Source organism: Lacerta agilis, chromosome 3 (assembly GCF_009819535.1).
Source record: "Lacerta agilis isolate rLacAgi1 chromosome 3, rLacAgi1.pri, whole genome shotgun sequence".
Classification (NCBI taxonomy): Eukaryota; Metazoa; Chordata; class Lepidosauria; order Squamata; family Lacertidae; genus Lacerta; species Lacerta agilis.
The window spans coordinates 19,572,348-19,595,028 of NC_046314.1; the positions used below are offsets into that span (position 1 = coordinate 19,572,348).

Here is a 22,681-nt window from a genome sequence, read left to right on the forward strand (position 1 = left end):
CAAAAGGGGCGAGTTAACTGATTTTAGACTTAAAACATAGTCGTCTTAAGTGAATAACATCCAAAGAGATTGGGTACCTGTGTTCCTTTTGTCAAAATGTGGTCAGCATTTGCCTCCTGCATTTGGGAGGCTTTCCAACTCATTTTTCTGAGTCAGGGCTCATTCTGTTCCCAGAGTCCTGTCCTAATGGCTCCAATGTTCAAAATGTCATCTCACCTGCCTGCCTGTCTTTTCTTCTTCCCCTTCTCTCACACCTTCTTTCCTTCCCTTTTATTTGTGTTTTACATTGTAAGCCTTTGGATAAAGCAGGTGTGTGTGCTTCCTTTGGTTGCAGGCACTATATAAATATAATCAATTATTCCTCATTTAAAAAAAGACTGGGCTAGAGCTGAAGGACTTCTGGCTGCCATCAATGGAAGTAGGGGATCAGTGCCACACATGACACTAGTAGATGAACCAGCAGGATGGGTCCCACAAGAAGACAGAAGTTTCTAGTGTTGGAGCCCTTTCATTAAGAAAATTGGGAACCCCCTAGACTCAGTTTAGAAAAGTTTTCTTTATGTCGTGTATGAATTGTTTCCCATAAAACATCCTGAAGCAATTGAACAGTAGATTATAGTTAAGAACTGCTCTAGCATTTTCTATTGCACAAAGTGGTCAACAATTCTTCACTCGCCTATTCTCACAGGAGTCTTGGAGCAGATATCCCAGGGAAACAATGGGCTTTCCAAGTCCCCTTAGTGGGCTTTGTGCTTCAGCAGGGCTATGAAATGAAACTCCTCACATTTCATTCATTATACCATCACATGCTCAGATTGATTAGCTGTATAGGTTATGACAGCCCCTCTGTGTGCCTTTCCCACTGAAAACATTGAGCAAAGCTGAACTGTCATTAAAATCCAATCATTAAAATACTAGGCCCATTTCCTTTGAGTGTTGCATAATTGTGTTTTAATTGCATTTGACTCTATTATACTTTATGTTGCTCTTACACACACACACACACACACACACACACACACACAAACCCCAGCACTCTGTGAGTGCATATATTTGGCTGATATAAATAGACATAAACCCACAAGCTCTGGGAACAACTGAATGACCAAGAAGCTGAAAGTAAGCAGGTGAAGAAGACCTGATTGGTCCCTTGAATGTAAATCCTTTGGGAGCCCAATGTTAGGCAAGATACGCATATAATAAATACTTAAGGGAAAGATTTAAGGTATTTAGAAATAGTTCATACCTAAACTTGGCAAATAATGAAAATATACCGCTTGGATATTATATGAGAATGACAGAGTCTACAAAATTCAGTTTTCTGGAGAATAGTTAACTATTTCTGGAGATTTCCATGAATCTACTTACATACATTTTGCCACTTTTGAGTGAAATACATCAGAAAATGACAGCTGTGTTCTAGGCTCTTACTATTATTGTGCAGCAAATATGATTAAACAAGATCAGGCCTGAATGAAGTAGGTAACGAGTTTAGTTTCTAGGGAGGTAACTACGTTCTCTGTCCTATTTATTCCATCTTCTGCCGTTCCTTGAGCCCTTGGGAACATTTCAGCTGCTTAATGTTTACATAGTTCTGTAGCCAAGTGGGCCATTGTGTAGTGTAGTAGATGTACGGGCTTCTGGAAATTCTTTCATGCGTATTTGTGCCAACACTTTTCTTTGGCCCAGGTTCTTTGTTCTTACAGAAAATTATCTTGAGGGAGCTCATTCTGTCTTAAGTTTTCAAAGGAAGAACAGCAGGTCAAGGAACGTTGTAGTTCCAAGGACAGTTGACTCATTCTTCTGCCCCTGGTTTAAGCCATACATTTGAAACCTTTCCCCTCCCATTGCCTCCAACCCAAAGTCTCAGCAAGGAAACAGATTTGTAATTCAGTATGTGAGTTCAGCTGTCTAACATGCTAAGCTTATCCCAATTCAGATTATGCCATATCCTTTGAATGGCATTACAAGCTCATCTGAACGTATATTGTTTCTGTTAGTTAATGTTCTGGCATCCTCTTTTATGCATGTAGCATTTGCCATTTGTCTTGGTTTTCATTTATCACTGATGTGACAATAATAGTGGTGGGCAGCAGATTGACAGGGAATATTGAATAAATAGATTTGCATCACTGAAAGTTTAATCTTATTGAAGATGAGCAGTTGTAAACATAGGCCAAAAGACTCTCCCTTCCCAAATCTTCATCTCCTGGGGCAAATAAATAAATCTGCAGCATTGAAAAGAATAGATATGACAATAACAATTTGCTCTCCCAGGTATGTCACATTTGTGACAAATACATGAAGCTTTTAATTAAATATAGTACTAAACAGTGCTAAATATAGAAGAATAAACTTTTTTTCCTACCAAATCATGTAATGAGATAAAGATAATACCTTGCACTTATTTAGTGGGGAAAGCCCATAATATAATTTTCAAGCTGTAATAAAGTCTGTTACAGATATAGATATTACATATGCTTTATGGCATTCATTTTACAACGTTGCTTTGGAAGGGTTCTAAATGACTTGACTAATTATCCTGCAGCTCTAACCAATTAACAATATTATGTGTAGGTCATATCATATTGCATGCTGTGGAAATTCATTGCTTTGGATGTGATGTATCTTGTGGTGTGCTGTATACCATGAGCTCATAAGGAATTTTAAATAAGACTCATACACAAGTTATATTTTCCTTGAAGTAAACAGTGTCTCTTCATAGCTGGGAGTGAATTATAGATGGACCTTGTTTATCTGTTGTTGATCCCATAATAAACATGCAGGGGGGCCAGTTCAAAACTAATGAGGATGGGAAAATCAAAGAATGGGAATTTAAAATTCACTTTGTTCTTTTATGCCTGAAATTTTCAATTCCTTGAGGACCATTCTTTCCTTGCAAAAAGTCATTCAGCTTACATTGCGCAAGACTTCAACAGAATTCTTACAATATGACTACATTAAGTATCAGACCCATGAGCCTCATGAGGTCCATAGTGTCCTTTGCTTGCCAACCAAAACAATTTTACGAAGCTTAAAAACAAAAAATAAAGAAGTAGAACTTCATCTCTACTTGAGATCTCATTCTGCTTTTTCAAATCTTGGATTTCTTGTTTCTGTTAGAACCAAACAAGACATCCAGAGAAGGCAACCAATTTATTGTTGTTTATTTATCCCATTGATCTAGGTAGCAGATCCTTGTTTTTCCTTTTAAGTGGATACAGAGAACAACTATTTATTCTAAAGTTAATTACTTCCCTCACCAAAAGGAAGCTGAGCCAAGGAAAACTACATTTGGTAGTCTGATTGTGAGGGTGGGGCAGTCGCTTGGAATTTAAATTAGCAATATGGGCATGAACAGCAACGGTCGGCCAGCATGCCTGAGAAACCATTCATTGCCTACTGTCTGCTAATGGAACTCACACCAGTAACAACAGGATAAGGGGGATTACACAGAGGCCCTTGACTTAGAGGTGAAAGAGAATGTTGCAACAAAAGATTGGGCACTGACTTTTGAGCCAGAACCAAGAGGGCTCAACAGCTTGGCAAAGGCATTCTCTGTTAATAAAAGAATCTGGCAGGACATCTAATATGTACGTTTGCTATGGTCCTGAAACCCAGAGCATGAAAGCCTGTAGTTCAGGTGTTTTTTATGTTTGCCTGCCTGCCTGGCTGCAACAAGTCAAAATTTCTACCAGGCAAAGAAGGTTTTATCAATAGGGAAAGTATTTTTTTTCTTTGGCAGCCTGAATGCAGAATATGACAGATGACAGGCAAGCTAGTAAAAATGTTGATGGATTTATTTGTAAGATGGATATATTTAGTGTTTTTGTAACAATGGAATTTCATGGTGGTGCCTTCATCCTACCATATTGGAGCGTGAACCATGATCCTCTGAAACACATGATGGCAACAAAGACTCAGTTACAGGTGGGTAGCCGTGTTGGTCTGCCATAGTCGAAACAAAATAGGAAATTCTTTCCAGTAGCACCTTAGAGACCAACTGAGTTTGTTCTTGGTATGAGCTTTCGGTATCTGAAGAAGTGTGCATGCACACGAAAGCTCATACCAAGAACAAACTCAGTTGGTCTCTAAGGTGCTACTGGAAAGAATTTCCTATTTTGTTTCAACAAAGACTCAATCGTTCTTCAGATTGTTTGTTCCTGAAGTCCAGTGTTCTTCACGAAATTATCTGGTGTGGATTTATAGATTATAGTCCAGCCTGCTCCATCTTTTCAATGAGTCTATCTACTGCAATTCCAAACATGTTTTTACTAATTCAGATTAAACAAAATAGGAAATTCTTTCCAGTAGCACCTTAGAGACCAACTGAGTTTGTTCTTGGTATGAGCTTTCGTGTGCATGCACACTTCTTCAGATACCATTCACGAAAGCTCATACCAAGAACAAACTTAGTTGGTCTCTAAGGTGCTACTGGGAGGATTTTTATTATTATTATTTTACTATTTTGTTTAAAGTTAAATGTTCAGCCTGACTAGTGTTTTAGCCATTATTTCCCCATAGCACTATTACTTTTATTTTTAATTATGGTGTGGTTTGGAGGTTACATATGTGTGATTAGTGCTGTGTTCTACATGCACAGAATACCTCTCACAGTTTGGTGGTGTGTCACTATGAAATGATGCCAGACCAACTGTTCTAAGTTGCAGGGCTTATATAACACATTTCACATTATTCACACTTATTATTCTGGCAGATGGCTTCATTTTTAGCATCCTCAGTTTGTTTGTACTTGTTAATGTTAACTCAAGCATGTAACTAGAGAGCAGACAGCTGTCTATAGTATGTATAGGTAGCTTTCCATATGTAATAAGAATTGGAGAGAGAATATGGCCAATCTTCAAAAGACAATCAGATGGTTAATCAGCCAAAATAAATATGGTTAGTGGATTTAATGAGGCCTAAGTAGCTTAGCCATAGCAAAAGAAACTTCAGGAAATTTAGAGGTAGCAGTGGAAGGCCCAGCCATAGACTGATGGATACAGCTATCTCACAAAATGTCACCTTGATCGTTGGGGAGACTTTTATTATCTAGAGCTATATTGCTGCATGAAGGAGGGAGAATCATTGACGGAATATGTTCGTGTGTGTGTGTGTTCGTGTACAAGCACATACAGAAAGGCAAAATTTGACTTTGTGGTGGTTTCTAAGGGAAGATGGAGAAGACAGTTCTACCACCATCAATCATCAAAAGGGGACCATATGCCTGTGTTAAATCTCAGAAGCAATGTCAGGCATAAATTAAAGGCAAGAACTTTCAGATGGTTGCAAACACACTTTGTTAGATCTGTATCTGAATCTTCTCTCCCTCCCCCCCCCTCACCCTTTGAAGCATTTTGTTCTTTTATCTTCAAATAAGCTGATAAAAGGAGAATGGGAAAAGTATAGCCGCCTTATGGATTAGGTATAACAAATGACCCTTTCTTTGCACAAGAAGTTTTATTTGCATATTTTGTTTCTATTCTAAGTTTTTCCCATTATTTTAGTTTAACTAATAGCACAATCTAAACTACGTCAGCTCAGACATAAGGCTTATTGAATTCAATGGGTCTTACTCCCAGGTAATTGGGGTTAAGGATTGCAGCCTAAGTGGGCAGGTCGTGTTACAAGTGCATTTATTCTTAGTCAGATTATGCCCCCACATAACTCTCTCCAGATAGTTAAAACTCTGGTCTACAGCAGGACTATAATGTAATATATCTTATCTGTTTCTTGCTGGTACAACCGTGAGAGTATCCATCACCCATTGTAGGCTGCATGCTTTCCAATTCTGAAAGAATTCCCTGACAGCCTACATAAAATTAAGCTCTCCTCCTAACTTGTCTCAGCACCGACCTAAACAAATTGTGTTGCTGTTTAAATCTTGAGTCTTGTTCTAAATCACTTCCTAATTTTAATGAGCTTATCTATCAGGCTTTGCCAGCTTTTCACTCTCCAAGATTGCCAGGCTGATAAAGACTAAAATTGTTTATTATTACACATTATTCTTGAGAAGCAAAACTTTCTTTTCCCATGGGTTGTTGGGAGAAACGATTGATTTCCTGCCGCAGTGTGAAAAGTTTGACCTTTATAATGTGGGCAGTGATTACAATGCCAATAAATGACATCATTCTATTTAAACCTTTAGGGCAAAGAGCAGAACTGATCAGCTGTTCTCATTTATGCATCTGCTGATTTCTGGAACATGCAAGCTAACAAACAGAGACTTATAAAATTGTATGGAAACAAATTTCACTTTTTGATATTTTCTTCTTATTCATCAGTGTATTATGTCTACTTAACATTATTGAATGTTTTGCTACAGTAAAACTTGGCATTCATTATGGCTTCCATGAAGTATTAAGAAGGAATAAATAGTATTTAGTGATTCAGGAGAATGTGGGCATATATTTAGAGACCAAAGGCTTCCAGCACTTTTCCCACTACAGCATTATAGCCTTACAACCCTTGTAAGAATTTTTATAACTGATTTTTTTGGGGGGCCCTAAATACAGGTAGACCCTCAGGGTAGCCAAACCAGCCTCCCCCCCTGAATTCTTGTTTTCTAATGGGGGGAGGTCTCCTTAAAATGTGATTGTTCTCAACAGCTGCAGCCAGATAACTTCAGTTGTCCAGCAGCCTCTGCCGATCATAGAGGGAGGAAGTGATGGAAGGAGGTTGCAGCTGCAGCTTGGAGGAAGGATGGGGAAAATCCCATAATTGATTGTAAGGAAGCTGCAGCTAGCCCAGGCAACAGCTTTTTAAAGGGACACCAACACTCTCAATCAGTGACAGCCCCACATTGCAGGTGGGGAGGTAGGGAATAAGTCTTCCAGAGACACACATCTTCCTGCTCGGAGGCCTAAGTGGATGGGGATGCATTGAAAGTACTAGTTATCTCGCTGATAAAATTGCCCCAGAACCAGTGAGTGACATTTTTCGTGTTAGGGAAAAGTATGCTAGCTAGCAGAATATATTTGTATATTCCTTTGAGTTGCTTTTTGTAGAGCAAAAGGGTTGGGGAAGGTGACTAATAGTTTCCACAAATAGCAAATTCCATACTAGATAGACAAGGTGACTGGGGAAGGAGTTCTGAATACAAATGAATACAACAATTGAAAAACTCATATGGTACCATTCCTGTGTAGTGAAAGAAACATCTAGTGCAGCCAGAATTAACAGAAAGTAGCTGAAACTTCCTGTGCAGCCTAGGAATGTCCAACTGCTTGTTTATTGAGATGTTGTTCAGGAATCTCTTACAGTTCTGTATTTCAAGCAGAGCTCTGTGTTCCAGTGGCACCAGGGCAGTGACTTAGCAATTACTCTTTCTCTCTAGGCTTGTCCATATGAGAATTTAATGTAGATTTAGTGCTACTCAGGCATGCTAGGTTTTTTTTTTTTTTTGCAGCATCCTCATCAAAATGCCAACCTGTACTCTCTCCCCCACCCCCAATTTAATATGGATTTTTCCATTAGACAGATAATCCAATAAGGAAAAATAACTTGTTTATCATCCAGAGTCATTGGTAAATGTGGGTTCCCCTTGGCGATTTTAGAGGTGGGCTGGGCCGTTTGTCATGTGCTTGGCAGCATTTCATTGGTTCTCTGTCACTACAGCCCTGCTTCCATTTGCTGCTTCCTGAGCACAACGAAGCCATTTTGTTTCACTTTCTCACTTGAGAGAAGAACATGCCCTCCAATATATTCATGGGAGATCTGCTCAGCACACTGACCTGTACACAAATTAAGAAATTTAAACCCAACTGTTTGAGAGAGAACAGTTAACCAGCCCCTAGTTAATTCTGTTTACAGATGTACATTTTACTGAGTTTGCAAATTAAGAAATTATCTAGTCCTGGTTATTTGCACACACAACTTTTCTGCTCCTTTTGAAAATTCACTCATTTATTTTATTTATTCCATTCAATCTCCCCCTCCTTCCTCTCAAAGGAGCCTAGGGCCAAGACCATATAACACCGGTCCTGAAAGACCTACATTGGCTCCCAGTATGTTTTCGAGCACAATTCAAAGTGTTGGTGCTGACCTTTAAAGCCCTAAGCGGCCTCGGCCCAGTATACCTGAAGGAGCGTCTCCATCCCCATTGTTCTGCCCAGACACTGAGGTCCAGCGCCGAGGGCCTTCTGGCGATTCCCTCACTGCGAGAAGCAAAGCTACATGGAACCAGGCAGAGGGCCTTCTCGGTAGTGGTGCCCGCCCTGTGGAACTCCCTCCCTTCAGATGTCAAGAGATAAACAACTAACTGACATTTAGAAAACATCTGAAGGCAGCCCTGTTTAGGGAAGTTTTTAATGTGTGACATTTTAATGTATTTTAATCTTTGTTGGAAGCCTCCCAGAGTGGCTGGGGAAACCCAGCTGGATGGGTGGGGTACAAATAATAAATTATTAAATTATTATTATTATTATTATTATTATTATTATTATTACAGCAAACACACAAGCAATGAAACAATTAAAACATGATAAAAACAATTCCAGTATAGATACAGATGGGGAAAGGTGTCTCTACCTTTTCCCCATCTCATAGGGACAATTTCAGCCAATAACCTATCTGGCATCTAATCAAAATTTGTGCAAGTCAATTCACCATTGTGGAACCTGAACTTGTTCTCTGGCGTTAGTTGAGGCAGACCCTTTCTTAGTATTTGAATCCAAATCATGGATTTAAGCAGTGCGTACCATGATCTGTATGCTGCACGAACATCCCAGTTGCAGCATCTTGCCAATATCAAAACTGTCACCAGAAGAAGAAAAGGATACAATTTTCTTTTCCATTTCTGGCAGGTTGTGTAACATCAATAATCTCTGCTGGGTATTATGCTCTCCATAAGAGGCTTTTGTGATTGATTAAACACCTTAGCTTTGTTTTGGTGTTTAATCAATTGCAACAGCCGTTTAAAGCTTGGTGTATTACAAAGGAGAAGAGATTATCACTGAATTATTCCAGGGTGGAGTTGTCTCTAATATTTGTGTTTTCTTTATTCTAATCATAGCTAAGGCTGCTAACAGCTTCCTTGCTGCTGTTAGCTTCTGTTATCTCCAGAGAAAGCTTAGAAAGGACAACCACTTATTAGTACTCTGAACTTGCATAATTAAGGATGGTCTAGTGGTTAGAGCATCGGTAGAGATGCCCTTCACCTAAATCCTTGTTCTGTTTTAGACTTCCTGAGTGTTGTGCAAAGATTAGTCTCTCCTTTCCATGTTTTCACTGCCGAGTGAGGGGAGGGACTGCTGCAGATTTGTCAACTTGCAACCCAACAACCAAATACTAAGCAAATTGTTGAAATTAATATTGCACCGTCGGTATGCATTCAGTGCATGTATGCTCACAAATAAATGAGAGTTCACAGTGAGGGGACATTAGGCATAGAGATCCCCATTAGAGGTAACCAGGGATAGCTGGTGAACATTGGGACTTGCAGGGAACCAATGGAGCCAAAGGCAATGACGAGCAGAGCCATCCCTGATTGGTTTGTAAACAAGAAAGCAGACAAGTGGAGACACACTGGGATGAGGAGCCACGGCCCATTTGTGCTAATGCACCAACCTCCAATGAAGATACCTTTCCATCTGTAAATTTAGCAAATTTGCAAAGCTTTGGGAATTTTCAGAGGCCGGTGTGCTTACTTAGTTTTATCAAGCAGTTGAAATGGTCTAAACTGTTAATTCACACGTTTAGAGCTGTGTGTGAGTTTCTGCAGAATCCGTGGCTTAACAGAGACTCCTCAGTGTCAGGGCCACCAAACTTCCATTTAGTAGAAAGGGCTATCCATATGTCTGAGGTATTTCGTGACATTGCTTTGAGTTCGGAGCTGGGTAGAGGAAAAACAAATGGAAAAGGGAGGTAGAAGTTGGAGGATCCATGTTTCTTCATCTTGCCCCAACTCTTTGGAGATAAGCTGGTAAATGTTGTTTAGCAAGATACATACCTTGAAAAGCAAGGCCTCTTGCAAAGTTGCTGCATTCCATACTTCTCTTAAAAACTAACTGGTCTTTTGTGACCCTTTTACGAAAAGTTTAACAAGACCTACAGTTTTTTTGGTGTGAATTCTGAAATGGGTGTCAGTGGCGGAGTAACTGGATTTTGTACCTCCACTGAGATCAGTCTAACGCTTCCAAAAGAAGGTCCTGGCGGTTCTAACCATTTTAAAGGCATTTGCTTTCCTGCGCTAACAGTCTTTCCTCCCCTTTTCTTGACGTTACCAAATGCATTTTTATTTTTGTTTTATTTTGTCTTTCAGGTATAACCCGACTTTAGCGTTTTGCAGCTATGCCATGCGCCAGCGGTTAGGAACTGAACCCTTCCCACCCACCACCCACCCCATGTATCTATTTTATTTTTTATTTATTTATTTTGTCTGATAGTTCCACAAGCACTAATGCACAATTCAAATGCAGGCGATACTTTGATCACCAAATTGTTTAGCACTTTACGCAGGAAAAACCGGTAGGCCACGGTCATGAAACCTCGAGAGGATGGCTGCTGGCTTCCTGTGGCAGAGCTGGTTGTTGTTGTTCCAAAAAAAAAGCCCTTCCCTCTTTCGCTCTAACCATTTTGTCTGTCTATCTTGTCTTGTATTCAGTTTTCAAAGCAATTCCATGAGGGGTCTCCTTCCTTCCTTTTTTTTGTTTTTCTTTTCTTTTAGTGCCTAAAAGGGAACAATATATTTTTTTGAAGACAAACAAATACGCACACAAAATTTATAGGGTTTGAAATAAAACAAAAAGTCTGCAACTTATCGAATGTCAAACTCAGAACCATTATAACAACTGTTCCTCCCCTACTTTGGTTTATAGAAAAGGTCCATAAATGTATCACTAATTACCCTGTAAGATATTGTCCCATGTTCTGTATGAGAGCCAGTGTGGTGTAGTGGTTAAGAGCGGTAGACTCGTAATCTGGGGAACCGGGTTCGTGTCTCCACTCCTCCACATGCAGCTGCTGGGTGACCTTGGGCTAGTCACACTTCTCTGAAGTCTCTCAGTCCCACTCACCTCACAGAGTGTTTGTTGTGGGGGAGGAAGGGAAAGGAGAATGTTAGCCGCTTTGAGACTCCTTCGGGTAGTGAAAAGCGGGATATCAAATCCAAACTCTTCTCTTCTTCTTCTATGAAGGATATAGTCTGGGGGGGGGGGGGGACGACAAGTGACCTTTTCTCTTTAAAACAGGAAACTTTGTTTTCACTATCCAAAGATGAAGAGACATAGAATGTAAACATGAAAATGTATTGCTTCCCTTTGAAAGTTAATCCTATTCCACATTTTCATTAATGTTGGCTCATCTTCTTCTTAATTTTTGTTTGGTTGGTTGGTTTGCAAATTATTATTTTCTTGCATGGATATGCAGAGTAGCAATAATGTTTGGGTTGGTATTTTTTTGGTGTGCAAGACTCTTCTCTTTCAGATCCAGTAATAAATTGTTTTTAAGTTCACTGGTGTTTTTTTTAAAGATACAGTATTTTTCAATTCTTAAACAACAACAAAACTCTGTGTCAGTGAATTGTTGTTTGATTTTCAAGCCATCAGTAAGTGGCAACCACTGGGGGAAAGTTAATATCCTATAAGAATTTCATTGTCTGCTGTTGCCAGGTCACCCCGGGACAGTAGCAGAAGCAGTGAGAAGCTGGAGTTGGAATTATCAAATCTCACGGCGGATGTCCTGGAATTACTGCTGGAGTTTGTTTATACAGGTTCCTTAGTAATAGATTCCGTCAATGCCAAAACTCTTCTGGAAGCTGCCAGCAAGTTCCAGTTTCATACATTCTGCAAAGTCTGTGTGTCATTTCTAGGTAAGAATTCGTGCTGTTTCTCTCTCTCTCTTGATTCTGTACCTCAGAATTTTCCACCATGTACAACTCTTCTATAAAATTCATTAAATGTCATTTACAATAGGACAGACCACTGTTTGTTTGTGGCTGTACTTCAGGTGCAGCATGGTCTTGTTAAAATCATGGCACTTGAAGTACAGCTACCATCCAGTCATGGTGTGCTGTATTGCAAATGGTATTGCTGACTTGAGTGAATTGTGGATTTTTTTTTACCAAGGCTGGCTTCATGCCTTGAGGCTGCAGAAGTACATGAAAAGCACTGGATGTGCTGTTGGGCACCCTCCACAATAATCTCAACTAACATATAAAAGAAAATACAAGTGTCTGGTCCTTGCTAATATGCTAGGAAGTTTATGGGCAATGTCCAATATAATCTCAGTATGCAGAATGACTTCCTGAATAAGATTTCCAGTGAAGAGTCCTGCATATATGTCCTTATCCCTTAATTGCCAGAAACATAAAGAAATCGAACAGTAAATTATGTTTAATTTACATCATATATACAGATCACAGGGTTCTTCTTGGTGCATTGAGTATTATATTATTATTATTATTATTATTATTATTATTATTATTATTATTATTATGTTGTTGTTGTTGTTGTTGTTGTTGTTGTTGTTGTTGTTGTTCTTTTGTCACTGGGATGTGAAAAGTTCACATCTCCATCATAAAAAAACCCTTCCCACTTAGCTCACAGTACCCTTCAAGGCAGGAGATATATGCAGGGAGGAGAGCTAATTAACTAGCTCAAGGTTGGTTTCCATAACCAGTAGGGTAGGTTGCCCCACAAACCGGAGCAGCTTCTAAGATGCTAGAACTGTCCTTCGGAATAGCTTCAGATAGGGCAGAACTGGGGCAAGGAATAACAGGTCTGGATGAGTGAACTCCCCCACCTCTGTTCAGAATTGGTAAAAGGTAAAGGGACCCCTGATCGTTAGGTCCAGTCGCGGACGACTCTGGGGTTGTGGCGCTCATCTCACTTTACTGGCCGAGGGAGCTGGCATTTGTCCGCAGACAGCTTCCGGGTCATGTGGCCAGCGTGACTAAGCTGCTTCCTGCGAACCAGAGCAGCACACGGAAATGCCGTTTACCTTCCCGCCAGAGCGGTACCTATTTATCTACTTGCACTTTGACGTGCTTTCAAACTGCTAGGTGGGCAAGAGCTGGGACCAAGCAACGGGAGCTCACCCCGTTGCGGGGATTCGAACCGCCGACCTTCTGATCGGCAAGCCCTAGGCTCTGTGCTTTAGACCACAGCGCCACCTGCGTCCCGTTCAGAATTGGACTTGGTGCTAATTCTGAAATGTGGGCTCACTCACACTGCAGATGACATCATTTGAAACAAAATGATGTCTAAAGGCCTCCCTCAACTACATCATAAGCACACAGACATAATTTCCCCCACAGATTGCTGCTACCCACTTCTTACTTGGCATCAGTGGTACCAGCCATGCAGACCATTTGGAGGCCTCTCTTCAAGGTCCTGAGAAATGTAATTTCTTCAGAGTTCGGGAATTGGGTTAACCTACAAGTGGGTGTGCCCTGGGAACTGCACACCCCATCGCTCCTTGCTGCATCCCAGTTTCGAGGCCCCCGATTTTCCTTAGTACCACAGCCAAACATTATGAGTGGGACAAGTTTGTATTATGATCCAAGCAATCATGAACTTTGGTGGCATCACTAATTACAAGGCGCTCCCAACTTCCTTTTCCTGATATAGCTCTGTAACATTAAATGTGAACCTCTCATATCTCCTGTGGTGGGAGATGCTCAAACTGTCCTTCCATCATGCGCTGGCACATTATACCTTGAAGGATAATCCAAACGTTCAATTTCTGATGTAAGCATAGAAGATTGAGGGCCTTGCATTTCCTGTTTCCCTCACATCTGTTTTGTCCAAATTGCATGCATCTATTCCAAAACTGGATATTAGCTGGCATTTGCTGTGCTGGTGCAGATTTTCTTTAATAGCTGCCCTCCAGTGTGTTTTAAATTAATAGATTTTATGGCTTTCATAATGATCCACAGACATATCCATGCACATTATCTCTAAAGATTCAGCTACTATAACAAAATGCATTTATTTCCACTAAATCAATGTGAGATTTTCCTTTTCCAATACTTAATATGTGAATTCAGTGAACCGTGTTATGGTTATGCAATTGGGAGAGTTGGCTGTAAGTTTCATTATATATGGGGAACTAGAGGTTTATATTCTCATTTAGAGAATTCATAAAATATAATTGCTTATTTTTATTTATAGCTCTTACTGGATTAAGCTTCAGAGATAGTGGAGTTTTCAGTTGGCCTCATTTTTCATTTTTGCATTGGGCTAGCCAAGAATCTTATAATGCAAAAAGACAAGCAAACCACTATTTCTAAAGTTCTTCTAAGGGCCACCTGTGGAAAATCTCATTTGTTCTTCTTAGTATGTCATAGAAGCAAATTGACCTAGAGATTGATTGGTTTGGTGTTTTGTTTTTGTTTTGCATTTTGCACATTTTTAGGGGGGAATGGGAACCATGATTTCCCAGATAATGAACTTTCCCATGAAAACTTTGAATATAAATCGAGTGAAAACTCTGAAGTGGAGGACTGGGGGGGGGGAGAAATAACATAATCTGGAGGGTGGGCATTTTAAGTGTTCCTCACATTGGTTTTAATTGAGCATATGAGTTTTTGTTTATCTTTAATTTTGTTTTGTTTTTGTAAAGACACTGTGTGTTGCCTGCGGCAAGAAAAAAGTTGAATAACTTAAATAATAATACTAACTAGTGCAGACAGCTTCAAGAAACAATAAGCGTGCTACCTTTATTCTTGACTGTGGTGACCAGGGGCGGGGGGGGAAAGGAACTTCAAAAGTTGGTGCAGCGGTATCTCGATTTTTGAACGTAATCTGTTCCAGAAGACTGTTCGACTTCCGAAACATTCAAAAACCTAGGAGCAAAGGGTGGTTTGCAGAAAACTGAAAAAATTGACATGTACACTTAGCGGAATCATACAACTTCCGAGTCGCATTGGAAAACGGAAGCATTTACTTCTGGGTTTTTGGCATTCGAAAACCGAAACGTTTGGCTTCTAGGACTTTCAAAAACCGAGGTACCACTGTATTGCTGACTGTGGGCCCCTAGAGATGAAATGCTTATTGTGTTTTAACCATTTTACCATCATTACTTCCTCCACAAATTTTTCCTATCTTGTTCTACCATGTTTTAAGTGTTATATTGGCACTGCTGTCAGCACTAACAAGAACCCTTCTTATTACCTTCCTAGTCAAGATGATGTTTCCCAACTTTTTCCCTTAATTACTTTTGATTAACCACAGTTGACATTTACGTAAAGTTTAACCACGGGTAAAATGAGGGAAGAAAAAAGCAGTAGGAGGGGAGGGGTTATGCTGTTTTACGTGCAGTCTGTTAAGAGATTGGTGGTATTATAACTCCTGGCTCTTTAAATCATAGAAAGAGGTCTAGAGAATTAAATCTAATTTATTTAAGAGTCATTTAAGATTCATTTCCGTAATACTACAAAAAAAAAACCACCCAACACCTTAGCAACCCCGAGGACTAGTAAGTTACATTTTTTATCATTATTTCTGAAATTTCACTTGGAGACCTATTAAGCATTCTAACATAAAACAGTGCCTTGCAAACAGAATATATTGTGCGGCTGTGAGAGCGGAGAACAAGCTGTTTATGAGCAAGTGGATAATCATTTCCGCACTCTATTTATTGTTAGTGTGACGGACGTATCTTCCTTTTCATTTTGAGATGTCCTGCCTTGAATCTTAATCAAATGTTTGGTTATTAATACTGGCAAGCAGAAGATCCAAGTCACCAACCACATTTTCCCCAAATCTTTATTTCAAACGGGATGATGTGTTGGCTGGCAAGGCATTCACCCAAGTTCCCTGTTACAATACAAATCTACAAGTTTTTTTAAAGTGCGACTCCAGATCTTATCAGGCCAAACCAGCATGCCCAGTGATTTGGGATGATGGAAGTTGTAGTACTACACTTACTATTATTAAATTTGTATACCACCCTATATACCCACAGGTCTCAGGGCGGTTCACTTAGAGGGTCCCCGACCCTCCACTTAACCTATGCCCCTCGTTGGTTATTTTCTTTAAAACTATGCATATGGATAATGTTTTATGCAGATTATGTCACTGTGGCAAACTGGGCCTACATTGGCTGTGATGTCTTTGGACATCCTTCTATGAACAGTTGCCATTTTAAAAGGGGCCAAACTCTGTTTGAGGAGACAGGCAGAGTCTTGGCGAAATGTGGATTGCTGCATCTGTCAACTAAGAAAGGACTGGAAGGAACTGGCCAGACTTTCGCAAAGAAAGTACAGTGGTACCTCGGGTTAAGAACTTAATTCGTTCCGGAGGTCCGTTCTTAACCTGAAACTGTTCTTAACCTGAGGTACCACTTTAGCTAATGGGGCCTCGTGCTGACCGCCGTGCGATTTCTGTTCTCATCCTGAAGCAAAGTTCTTAACCCGAGGTACCACTGTATCTACCACGAAATGTTGATCCCATGTTACCAGCCAGAAATGGATTGCCCAGCCGAGGTACATGGCACGGCCTCAGGGACCTTAAAATGGAGAAATATGCCTCTTAGGAAAAATGGAGTTCCCTCACTAGCAGTCCACAACAGCTCTTACTGTTCCAGTTTTATAAGAGTTCCCTTATAAACACACCTGTGTCCCAGGTGTGTTGGATATACACCCATTTTCCTGATTCAGAAGGATTCTCCCCCATCCCCATTACAACTGAGTCTGTAATATTGTGAGGGGAGTTGTCTGAGCTTCCTTTTGTAGTCTTTGCATTTGGAGTTCTCTGGAATAATATGCTTGAGCCTCATAGAGGTTGTCAGGCAATACTATGCCTTGACATCCTTTGTGATGGTTTTATACGCCTTTTTAACCTCCCCATACTAATATTTAGAAAGTACAAAACGTGCTCAAAACACCGTCCCTTCTTTTGCTTTTTGAATTTCAGGCAACCCAGTTTCCTCACAGTTAACCCTGTTTTAATTTATCACGTTAATATTTTATCACATTATTAATATCTGCAGGCAGTCCTGTTTTGGGAAGCTTTTTAATGTTTAACAGAGCATTTTATTTTGATATTTTGTTGGAAGCCGCCCAGAGTGGCTGGGGAAACCCAGCCAGATGGGCAGGGTATAAAATTATTATTATTATTATTATTATTATTATTATTATTATTATTATTAGTTTTAGATTTGAACCTCTGCACTGCACACACATACTGCTGGCAAATGGAAATTTGGTTTTATGTAAGGAATATTGAGGCGCACACACCCACATGTCTAGATGGCTGGAAGAGAAAAACGAAGCTCTTAATTTTGTTTCAGTTTAATTAATTAGTTTAATTTGATAAGCTCAGAGGTTTGGGGGGAAATCGTTGTTAGCCGCAGGTCTGCCACAATTACACACATTTACAGTCCTAAAGCAGTTATATAGTTTCCTTATAAGTTCGTTCCCTGATCCCTGGCTATCTTACTCAGTAGCAATGAAATTGTGACAAACTTGTCCCATTGATTTCTATGGGAACCAAATTTGAAAGAAAAAGAAAGCTGCATTGAGCTCTCGGAGTCTAAGGAGGATTGTGTTTATTTCTGTATTTATGCTGTTACAGTTTCCCTATTATGCATATTTGGAGAGGTCAGAGGTCATCTAATTCACTCCTTTGTACTCAAGGCAGGATCCTTCCTACCCTACCTATCAAATTTAGGTGGCAGTTTACAGCTTGCAAAACCAGGAAATAGGTGCCCTTGATTTTTGACTCATTCTCCCCATCCCTTTCTGTTTCATATGTTCATTGTAGAAAAACAGTTGACTGCTAGCAATTGCTTAGGAATATTAGCCATGGCTGAAGCGATGCAGTGCAGCGAGCTATACAACATGGCAAAGGCCTATGCCCTGCAGATTTTTCCGGAGGTGGCAAATCAAGAGGAGATTCTTAATATCTCGAAAGACGACTTCATTTCCTATATGTCCAATGACAGCCTGAACACAAAAACGGAAGAGCTGGTTTATGAAACGGTGATAAAGTGGATTAAAAAAGATGCTGTGATCAGAGCCCAGGTAAGCAGGAGGGGTAGGGTGGGTGAGACCATCCTCTGAGACATTTCTTTTCTCTTTCTCACTTCCATTAATAGCTCATTATAGCAGAATGCTATTCTGTGCCATTTTAAGCCTAACTCTGCTCTTAACCAGAAAAGCAAAACTGGGGCGGGGGGGGGGGGAGCTGGTTAGCCAAGAGAAAATCCAGGCTATGCAGAAACTTCCTTTAATTTCGCCACTCAATCCCCATGTCTGATTAGAATTGAAAAGTTTGCATTTGCTGCATGCATCTCACTAAAAATAGCTTGGTCCAAGATGGCTCTTGAAGGATTAGTATTGTGTGATAATGTGCCTTAAACATAAATAAATGCAGCTTTAAAAAGAAATGGTGTGCATTCAGGAATGGCAAGAAGCAAGAATCACCAGTAGAGCTCTAGACATGGAATACCGGTACTAATAATGTGGCTGCCTTGTAAAGTCCGTATACTGAGAAGGAGTTTTCACTATTCCTGTGTTGGCTGTACAGAGATGTCAGTAAATATTTATTGGGGCTACCTGCTCTAGACTGTTACTCTGCTAGGCAGTTGACCTTAACGGAGATAAGGATCCAGATAACGGTTATAAATACTGCCTGGTTTTGTGGACAGCTATAGTAAAATGTTGTCCTTGGGCTGAAAGAATTGCAACTGCAGCACGTAAATTTGCCAGTTGCTTTAGCTGATTAAGATTTGTAGCAAACGAACTTCACACATTATCGACCCAAGACAGGAGAATTGACTCAGTGATCAAGCAGTCTCCACATCTGAGCTGCTATCAGTTCAGCTCCACATTTGCTCTTGCTCTCAGTTCAGCTCCTGAATAAACTGGTGAAGTGATATTCTTAAGAGCGTTTGGCATTTTAGAGGAAGGAATAAATATAGCTGTGTACAGTGTTCCATTTACTCTCAGTGCACCTTGCTGTGTTATAGCATCTCACTCCCTCCAAAAATGCTTTTCAAAATTTAGTTCATTCTGAATATTAATTAAATGCTAATAGGTTCAAGAGCTATTTCCCTAAATATAAGTTATTGTTGAGTTTTTCTTCGTAGTTACAATTCTCTGTGATTCTTGTTTCATTTACACAGAAGGCAAGTTATGCGTCATCCAGTTAAGATGCAGTTTATTAGTTTCAGAATTAGCTGCAAATGTAATATCCTCCTGAAATCTTTTCATAGTGTGATACCACTATTACTAGACTGATTGAATAATAGTGCTGGAAAGCATGCATACGATATCCACAATCTTAGTGAGGATTGTGGAAAGCCCTGTGGCAGGAAAGAAGGTGGTTGATTAATTGTACAATAGTTGGGAAAGAAATGAAGAAATGTTAGTAGGAATTTGAAGAACTAAGAACATATATTCCTGGTTCTCATTGCTCTGGGATCCCTTGGCAGCCAGGGATGTAGCTGGTAGCAATGACCTTCATAAATTTTACAGGATGAAAATGTGGGGATTCTTTTGATATACACCTAGAATTGGGGAATCATATTGTTTCATATCTTTCTGCATTCTTGTTGATTGGGGAGTCAAAATAGTCGAATGGTTGTCAATGTATAATAGAGCTGAGAGTTCATCGTTCTAAGTGCTAATGATCTTTTAATTTCAAATTGTTTGTAAGTAGCCTCCTGTCTGTGCTTTTGTCAAATTGTTGGTTCTAAGACATCAAACCCCCAATTCGATCACATCTTGCAATTTAGTCATCACTCACAATGCAACTTGTAATCTCAGGTTATATATTCTACTAGCTGAGAGTATACAGGAAGGGGTAAGTATTGTGAGACACACTCTGAAACAAGGAGGAGGAAACAGACATAGCATGGAAAATAGAATATAACTTTGAGACTCAGTCCCCAGATGGACTAAAGACTAAACAGCCAGCTTAGTAGAGCAACCACTACATCTACAGCCATGTTGTTCCTGGCTGAGGTAGTGGAAGGTGTAGAGGACAGGAAGATCAGACCTGATGTCACCATGCAACAGTGGAAGGATCTAGTGCGGGGGTCTGCAACCCACGGCTCCGGAGCCGCATGCGGCTCTTTTGCAACTTTGCCGCGGCTCCGGGCAGGGCCAGTGCGTTTAGCGCCGAAATGTAGGGGGTGCTGCACCGCGCTGCTGGCCCGCCTGCGCCCACCCACTTCTCTACCTTGCCGGTGGCTGTGCTGCTCATGCGTGCCTCGTTTCGTGCCAGCGCAGGCGCAGCAGCAGACCGCAGCAGCTTCCCTCCTTGGCGCCTGGGGGGGCGCTTGTGTTTGGCTGCTGCTGGTGGAGCTGCTGGCTGCTGCAACTCGACGAAGTAAGGAGGCAGCTGCGGGCTGGGCCAGGGGCGGCGGGCGAGGGGGAAGCCCTCTTTTAAAAAAGTGGAAGGGCCCGGCTCCAGGACACGTGGCAGTCTGGGAAGGAAAAGGAAGCCCGGCTGTTCAGCTAAGGGCGGCCCAACGGGATGAGATGGGCGCGGGAAAAAGCTCAGGGGACGACCAGTCCCGGGCTCTGTTTTGGGGGCACGCAGGAGACTTCCCTTAAGCAGCGTGGCGAAAGGGGCCCGAGCATGGGCGTACCGACGGGGAGGGCAGGAGGGGGCAGCGCCCCCCCAGAAGCCCCCTGCCCCCCAGAAGCGGGAGTCCCATGGACTGAAAGAAGGGTTTTATCCATTCTGAAGGAATGTTTTCCCGCGCCTGCAGGAGGGACGTGATCAGCCCCCTGCTTCAGCCCCTCTTAGCTGCCTTGCCCAGCCCCTCTGCTGGCCAATAGTGATTGGGGCAGTGTGCATGCTGTGTGCTTTTGCATAAGTTTGCTAAACTTTTAGGGTTGCATTTATGCTGTTCATGGGGCGGTTGGATTTCCCCTTCTAGATTTGCCCCTGCAGCGTCAGGCGTTCGGACGGTTCCTTTAATACAGTGCTTGTTGTTTGGCTGGGGGGGGGGAGCGTTTCGTGATATTTTGCCATTTTGCCTTCATTTCCTGCTCTTCATTACCTGTCTAGATTGTGCTATGAGCTTCTGGGTGTTTATATTTTTGTGGGCCGCAATGGTTTTGCGGCTCCCAGTTTTTCTCTCTCTTCAGAAATGGGTCCAAGTGGCTCTTTTTGTCTTAAAGGTTGCAGACCCCTGATCTAGTGGATTGCTGGCTGGCTTGGGTCTGCCCGCCCTTGTAGCATACCCCATTTTTTATTATTTTTTTGCTGTCAGGGATGCAAGCAGCAGGCCTTCCTCCTGCCACAAAGAAGGAGTTCAACGATGCAGAATGTTGCTTGCATTTCCCCAGCGGTGGCCAGTGAAAGGCTGGCTCAATCCAACCCTCAAGGGCCAATCATAAAGAGGCTTTGGGTCACCTTGATGCATGTTCGTTCACAACGCACAGAGACAAAAATTCTCAGCTGAATATGGAGGGCTGAGTGCCAACTTGATGCCAGCTAAGTTCAATAAAACTGTGTGTGTGTGTGTTGCTGATAATTATTCTATATAGTTTTATGTGCATTGCTTAGAGATTTTTAAAAAAGTAATTTATGAAGAGAGGGAGGGCAAAGAGGTAAAAAAGAATTTTCCATGTGGTTTTTGAACAACCATACAGACATCCCCTGTTGCTTCCTGACACAAGCATCCTCTCCTAATATTACCAATCTCATCCTCCAGTTTCCATCTGCCTTCCCTTTCCATGTTAAAGCTTATTGAGCGTAGCCAGCATGAAGTTTACAAAGGCCACTTACCAGCAGGCTGGATATGGCACAGTCCAGGTGAACCATTCAAAATTTTATGACCCCCGGAATATTTGTGTTGGTGGGCCAGGTGATGTCTTATAAAACCTCCTAAACCTTTAATTTAACATTTCGGACCCGGCTGGCGGTGGCCAGGAGGAAAATAGGTTTTTCACAACTAACAATAAGAAATAAATGCAAGGCCTTAACTGCAATGTGTCAACAATTTGACGTTTAGTAGAGCACCTGTTGAGCAGCTACAAGATGACTCGGCCAGTTGTTTGGCTCACTTTTGAATCCCTCTTTTCTTCTGTCTGCAGATTCACAAGCTGGAGTTTTAGTATCTGTGCTGTTTCTGTTGCTAAAACAGAGTTGACCAAGACAAGCAAATCCCAAAAGACCCCTTAGCAACCCTTGGGAGTTTACATAGATGTTTTTCTTCTAGACTTCTGCTCCTGTACAGTATTTTTACTACTTTAGCAGTGCATAAACCAATCCTTAAACATATATGGAGTCCCAATAGACATGTAAAGAGAATTGTCAGTTATAATCCATGCATTCAATCTTAAAAAAGGCAGTGAGATCTTCAAACCACTGGTTGATACATGGTGGCTGTTTGACCTCCCAATCTTGCAGTACAGGTGAAACTCGAAAAATTAGACTATCGTGGAAAAGTTCATTTATTTCAGTAATTTAACTTAAAAGGTGGAACTAATATATGACATGTGAAGCGAGATATGTCAAGCCTTTATTTGTTATAATTGTTATAATTGTGATGATTATGGCGTACAGCTGATGAAAATCCCAAATTCACAATCTCAGAAAATTAGAATATTGTGAAAATTCACAATCTCAGAAAATTAGAATATTGTGAAAAGGTGCAGTACTCAATCCATAACATCTACAAAGGGTTCCTGGGCCTTTAAATGGTCTCTCAGTCTGGTTCAGTAGGAATCACAATCATGGGAAAGGCTGCTGACCTGACAGTTGTGCAGAAAACCATCTTT

At 41.0% G+C, this 22,681-nt stretch overlaps 1 protein-coding gene across 1 annotated transcript in view; it reads left to right on the plus strand.

Moving 5' to 3' along the window:
- KLHL29 (kelch like family member 29) overlaps positions 1 to 22,681 on the plus strand; it is a 338,599-nt gene that overhangs the window by 254,399 nt on the left and 61,519 nt on the right. The window contains exons 6-7 of the mRNA XM_033142957.1: positions 11,610 to 11,809; positions 17,706 to 17,965. Coding sequence (XP_032998848.1) covers positions 11,610 to 11,809; positions 17,706 to 17,965 — 460 coding nt within the window. The remainder of the gene's footprint in view (positions 1 to 11,609; positions 11,810 to 17,705; positions 17,966 to 22,681) is intronic.